Source organism: Crocuta crocuta, unplaced genomic scaffold (genome assembly GCF_008692635.1).
Source record: "Crocuta crocuta isolate KB4526 unplaced genomic scaffold, BGI_CrCroc_1.0 scaffold1171, whole genome shotgun sequence".
Lineage (NCBI taxonomy): Eukaryota > Metazoa > Chordata > Mammalia > Carnivora > Hyaenidae > Crocuta > Crocuta crocuta.
In genome coordinates this window covers 211404-218240 of record NW_027530879.1, presented here as the reverse complement: position 1 = coordinate 218240, position 6837 = coordinate 211404, and the positions used below count along the sequence as shown (strand labels likewise).

At 44.6% G+C, this 6837-nt stretch overlaps 1 protein-coding gene across 1 annotated transcript in view; it reads left to right on the top strand.

The window, feature by feature from the left end:
* PIGA (phosphatidylinositol glycan anchor biosynthesis class A) overlaps positions 1-6837 on the top strand; it is a 10676-nt gene that overhangs the window by 1046 nt on the left and 2793 nt on the right. The window contains exons 2-4 of the mRNA XM_077769639.1: positions 3972-4104; positions 4855-4987; positions 5133-5339. Of these exons, the coding sequence (XP_077625765.1) occupies positions 3972-4104; positions 4855-4987; positions 5133-5339 (473 nt within the window). The remainder of the gene's footprint in view (positions 1-3971; positions 4105-4854; positions 4988-5132; positions 5340-6837) is intronic.

Genomic DNA, 6837 nt, shown 5'->3' with positions numbered 1-6837 from the left:
AAACAGTAACCCGATGTTGTTTAACAGGTCAGGTCTTCTTAAGGTTAAACAGCCCTGCCTGTGTGGTAAGAGGTAAAAAGGCGGAGCCCACGTAGCCCTTTCTTTCTGATTGCGAAAGTAATGTCTTTTCATTGCAGCTCTTTTGCAAACTGAGAAAAGCACAGAGGTGAAAACTAAAATCAGCTGTAACTACTATTCAGGGCTGACCCTTATGAATCTTTCAATTTCTAGCTTTCCTGTCTGTCACGCTTAGCCTCAGAATCAGTGGGCTTGTTGTGCACGTTGCTGTTTTAAAGCCTTTTTCATTTAATCGTAGAGAAGGCTCTCGTAACCTGTGGGCAGGTAAGTGGTGAAGGGAGGGGATTAGACAGCCTGGAGTCTGATCCTCCCTGCGGCCCCTTGTGTGATGGAGGACAAGCTACTTAACATCTCTGAGGCTCAGTTTTTTCATTTGGACGATTTGGGCAACACTGGGAATCTTGTGAGGGTTCAGTGATGGTTCCTATAAAGTGCTTAGGCCAGTTTGTTTTTGATAAGTGTCTGCCATTATCAAGGAGGATTTTTTTCTTTGGTGCTTCTGCAGCACTTAATGGACACCGCAGTAGCATTTGTAGAGCCTCGTTTACTAAAAGCCTGAAATAGTCTGGTTATTCAGAACCTAAGTGGTCTTCTGGATGGTATTTGAAAAACCTGTCCAGTCATCAAAATCATCATTTAAAGTAGGGAGTTACTGAAAAAGACATCATCTATACCCTTCCTTAGATACTTGGATTTCTTCAGAATGTTAGTAACATGCCCTGAGTTGCCAATAAGTAGCTGGATGTGGAGCTGCAGGCGTAAGGGTACTGGTCCGCTGGTCTGAGCTGCACCATCTTTTCTTGCACGGTCACCTTCCAGAAGCATCATTATTTATAATTGCCAATTTGGGCTTCCTTGAAGTGGGGTGAGAACGTAAAGGTGTACGAAGTAATGTATTTCACAGTTTTTAACTTGTTCTTGATTTGACATGATGGTTTAGGATAGCCCCTAATTGGACAAGAGCTTTCTGGTGTCACTTTCCTTTTTTGAATCTTTCAAACCGTTTTGTCAGTTCATGTGCCATTTAAGTAAATTACCCAATGTTCCCCAAGTACCCGCATTATCAAGCTTAACCGGCATCAAAGTTACGTGGGCAAATGCAGCTGATTCTTGGTAAGCATGCAGCTCGGCGGTGGCGTCAGGAGCATAGCAGTGGGCTCGGGAGTGGCCTACAAGGCAGACACGGGCCTTGCTCGAGCCTCAGTTGGTCCAGCAATCCACTTAAGTGGAGGTTGGTGAGGAAACTGTCAAGCTGCGGTGTCTGGGCTGAAAGCGTGCGCTGTCCACGTGCTTTCGTTCTTGAATCCAGAAGATGTCAGTGGACCAGCCTTCTCTCTTCAGAATCCCTCGGGGGACTTTGGGGATGTGTTGCAGCTTAGAAAAATGCGCCTAGTTTGTCTTTTAACCACGTCGCGTACCTCTGTGAGCTAGCTGGCTGAGAAGGAGTATGGCGCAGGCATGGTCGAGGATCAGAGCAAAATGAAATGTTTGTGCAAACTAAACCTGTTACCTTTATTTCACTAACGATGGTATTCGAGCCAGCCCAGCTAACCACCAGCAGCAGAGTTAAAGGTACAGCGTGTCCTGTTCTCAGTTCAGTTACTTAACAAATACTTAGCGAACCCTCTCCATATGCCTGGCTCCGTGCAGAAAGTAGCCTTCTCAGAAGGAACGGCCACATCTCTAGCCTGAAAGTGAGTAGTTGTATTTATGGTCCGTTGATGATTAACGAATTAATTTCCTTAGGAGGTGTTCCTTTGGACCAGTTCTCAAGGGCCCACTGCGGTGTATTGAGCGAGAGAGGATAAATCCTAGCTCTTAGCCCTGAGGTTCCCTGGCTGCCTTCTTCCCTTTGTCTAGGGCCTGTTTTGCTCAGTCAGGGTCTCGCAGTCCTGCCCCCTTCTCGCTGCGGTGGTAATGACAACTTCCGTTTATATTCTGCAGTTGATAAGAGCCTGTGCATGGTACAGTACCTCACTTGACCCTCCCAACAACTCTAGGGTAGATGTTATCTGCATTTAACAGACAAAGAAACTGAGTCTCAGAGAGGGTAAGTAACTCGCTCAGGTTACACAGTAAGTATCAGAGATGACACACGTCAGTCCAGCCCTGGAATTAAGGTCTCTTGTTCCCCTCACCTCTGGCCCAGACTCTAGGTATAGATTCAGAAGATGCATTAAAATACATTAGACTGCGCTTTAAAAGCCACTGGGATCGTGATTTTTCTTTGTCCGTTTTGTGTGACTATGGCGACTGGAAGTCCTTTTGTACGTTCCATTGTGTTAGACTCTTCTCAGAGGCAGGGGAATATTTTTTACTGTTTGGGAAAACCCTTTCATCCTTAGAATAATGTTAGAGCTCATTGATCGTATTAATCAGTTCCATTTCTTGTAAGGGAGTTGTCGGGATTCCATGACCCCGCGCACTTCAAGGGCATTGCCTGCTGTGGTAACCGCTCAGTAAATGTTGTTCTCAGTTATAATGAGTGCTTTATATGTATGCAGTTTTCATTGGAAGACTGGGTTCTTAACCTTTGTATTAGAAGGGAGAAGGAAAGGAAAGAAAATGGAAGAACTCTAGGAAACTAAATGTTAGAGGTCATTAAGCCATCTTCTGGTTTATGTGGAAATCCAGTGGATGGATTTGGTAATTGTCTGGAAGCAAAGATTTTAACGAGAAGTCTTCGTAGTTTAGAAAAGCCATAGTGACTTGATGTTCGCTAATGCAATCATATTTTGAACACACTAGCGGAGTTTACTTAAATCCTACTTTGAATTGTTTAATAAAAACAACCCTGTTTATATCATTTCTCCCACTTTTTTTTTTTTTTTTTTTTTTTTTAGTTTATTTAAGAGAGAGCACATGTGGGGCNAGTTCTTATGTATGTGTGTGTGTATGTATGCATTTCTTAAATTAATAAACTTTAACTGGGTTATTTTACATTTACTTTCACTTCTGAATGTGTCCAATTTATAATTGTCAATGAACTAAATTCCCAAATAGTGTCAACATTGCTGTCACTTTGGGTGGCCGCTTCGAGACTAAAAGGGGCATGGTGTGTTTTGTTGCTTTATCTTGCCCGAGGTTGTATTTCCGTATTCTTATAAGTAGAGTGTTTCATTAAAGAACAGAAAGGAACCAAGATGCGCCCTTTGGTTTTCTGTGGACTGTAATGACCTGGCAGTTCCGGTCCTGCTACCTTCGTTCACTGTCATTCAAGGGAAGCGGCCGTAGCAGGTTTGGATGGACTTCTCTTTTCACTTTGCCGAACACCACGGTGTTCACCGTAAAATCCTCTGCACAAACCGCATGCTCGACAAAGCGGAGGCCGCAGTTCAGCCCTGCCTTGTCGCGTGGCCCTCTCCCAGGGCGAGAAGTGGAACGCAGACTGGGAGAAAAGTGTGTAGCTCAAAGAGATCTTGGACTTCAGGTACACCTGGTCTCTTCGTTTTCTGTATCAGGAAACTTTCCTTTGCTCAAAGAGCCTGCTCATAAAACGGCTGGGACAGGACCTAGATAGATCTCCAGTCGGCTGTCCAGCTCTGGGGAAAACGAACTCCAATGTCCGCTACCTCACGTACCTTTTTTATGAGTAGGTGATGGCATAAACACAAGTGAATAACTTAAAGAATGTTCCGTTAAGATGAAACTGAATAGTCCGTGTATTGGGTAACAGTGGATGTCAATGGATATGTCTTTAAGAATTGCAACTTTTAGGAGTTTGGACGATTCCAAGGATTCCACCTTCCCCGGGAAAGGTTTGAGAGTTCGTTTCTATTCTTACGGAGGGCATAGCTAATACTTTGCAAAGTGAGTGGATTCTCAGTTCTGATGAATTTTTTTAAGTTTAAATATTAGTATTTCCAACATTCACCTTTATTTTATATTTTTAGGGACCGATTTGCTTAGTGGTATAATACCCGAACTCTGTCAGAAATACCCAGACTTAAATTTCGTAATTGGAGGAGAGGGACCCAAGAGAATCATTTTGGAAGAAGTACGGGAAAGGTACCAGCTACATGACAGGTATTGATGGATTCCATACTGTCTTGGGTGAGAAAATACCAGTTACCTAAATTCAGTTTGGGTGATACGTGTTAAGTGGGCCGCTTCTCTTACACGTGCCTGATGTACAACTGTGATGCGAGGTCCATTTTTTAAAATGTGTACTGCGGGAAACCTTAGTTTAAAAATTCACAATTTTATTTCTGTTGTTGTTAGCCCAATATGATTTGACTTGAGGGGCAGCGGTTGGAGGTGCCCGGGAAGGTGTGCGCGTGCACGCATATGCACAGGCACACGCCAACCACTTTGGAAATGTTTGCCGGTTTTCAAGGCCTGCTGAGCAGTAGCGTGGCCCAAGTCGTGTAAATTGCCCCGCACATACAGATTCAAGTACTTCCCTTTCTCAGTAACTTAGAAAGATGTTGGCGGTGAAACATCGGTATAAAGGGGGCACTTTCCTCTTTAGAAGTGACTTTAATATTTACTCATCAAAGCATATTAATACCTTTATTAAATGCCAGCCGGTTTTGGAGAAGGTGAAACGTGTAGGCGTGACAGAAGTTCGAAAGACGTTAGCTGTATGAGCTTTTAACCAAACAGCTTTAAAAGACTCTTAGATAGGAGTCTGGAGATACTAACCCTTTGAGGTGGAAGAGCTCAGAACCAGCAATAATCTAAGTATAATACGAATAGCACACTTGGCATCTAAATGATATTTCTTTTCTAGCAAGATGTTCACTCCCCTCTCTCTTCTCTCATTTCAAAAATCAGAGTGCGTCTCTTGGGAGCCTTAGAACACAAGGATGTTAGAAATGTCTTAGTTCAAGGACATATTTTTCTTAATACTTCCCTTACCGAAGCGTTCTGCATGGCAATTGTGGAAGCAGCCAGTTGTGGTTTACAGGTAAAAAGCTTGGAGGGCTCGCACTGTCGGGGTCTCTGTACTTGCATTCTGAAAAATAATCAGACACATTCTGTCATGACTTTTTAAGTCGGTTTTGCTTATTTTCCTGAGGTACGAATTACGGTGTGTCCTGTCTCTCTTTAAGGTGGTCAGTACCAGGGTTGGCGGGATTCCTGAAGTACTTCCAGAAAATCTGATCATTTTATGTGAGCCTTCTGTAAAGTCCTTGTGCGAGGGTTTGGAAAAAGCGATTTCCCAACTGAAGTCAGGAGCGTTGCCGGCTCCCGAAAATATTCACAGCATCGTGAAGACTTTCTACACCTGGAGGAATGTTGCGGAAAGAACTGAAAAAGTATGTCTTGTGCTAAGCCAAGGCTGTTTGAACGATTGGGTCTGAATTCTTGGGGTTTCGTGTGCACATTTGCTCTTTCTTCTATAGGTTTATCTTTTCTGTTGCTTACGTTTATGAAATCTCTTTTCCAGTGAAAAGAGATGAACTATGTACCACGTTTGGCATATGCTAGGCTGAGTTTCTAGTCAAGTCATTGCATTTGACATCTGAAAATAGCAGTAATGCCATCTAATCCTTTCATTAAATTGGGCATGAGGAAGTTACAGACTTTTCTAGGAAGTCACAACAGTTAAAGGTAAAACTGATACTAAACTCTACTCTTAGACATTTCCTGAAGGCTGCTTCTCATTCTAAAGCTTATAGGTCTATTAGACAATACAGGGCTTTGCTAAGTCCAATTGGAGCAGACATTTAATTCAGGCTACTTCCCAAAACTCATGCGTCGCCTTTGCTAAGTACTAGGATTCTCGATGGGAAGAGGATTTTTGCGTCTTTGGGCTGATTGAGAACGTGACGAGTTAGGACTCGACATGCACGTGACAGATGTTAGAAACAGGATCACAAAAAGCAGCAATAGAGAATTTGGAGTTGCGTTTTTCATTCTGCCTGGTCCGCACAGGCCATTTTGATCGTGTTCAGCTCCTCGTCTGTAGTTTTAACGGTGCTATTTAGAAACTTGATGAAGAAATTGAATTGGAGTTCACGCTGGAAACATACTTTCTGGACTCTCCTGATTTAGCAGTCCCCGTGTAATTCTGATTGAAATGTATCCCAGGTGTTTTGAGGGTAGACGAGCTAGCTGAAAACGGCCTGCACCTTCCAGAAGTCGCTGCCCTGTAGGACTTGGGCTGCGCCTCCCAACTCTCTCTCTTTTTTTTTTTTTCAGTTTTATTTATTTCTGAGAGAGAGAGGCAGCATGAGCAGGGGAGGGTCAGAGAGAGAGGGAGTCATAGACTCTGAAACAGGCTCCAGGCTCTGAGCTGGCTGTCAGCACCGAGCCCGCTGCAGGGCTCGAACCCCCGAACCGTGAGATCCTGACCTGAGCCGAAGTCGGACGCTTAACCGACTGAGCCCCCCAGGCGCCCCCACGTCCCAACTCTCTTGAGTTTGGAAGGAGACGGCCCACGGGTGTGCTGTGTGAGGAGGAGCACGAGGAATGCTCGGAGGCGATTGAAACGGATCAATGCTGGCCTCGTTTGTGTTCGAAATAAATACGTTTACAGGTCTTTGTGGGGTTTTTCTGAAATATTTCCGAGGCCTGTGCCTGGCGGTGTTGTACAAAGCACGCTGCCTACTACCAGTCCTCCACCGCCCGCTCGGTGCTGCCAGTGTGTGGGCTGTGCCACCTACCGAAATTTCCCCCATCTTCCCCCCTGCCTTTTATTTGGAGTCCACGAAGCGTTTGTGTATATCGTCCCCATCTGCGCTCGGCACCATGGCCTCGCGTGGCTGTGGGAAGAAGAGCCTCTGTACCCGGAAGCGCGCTAGGTTCGGGCTC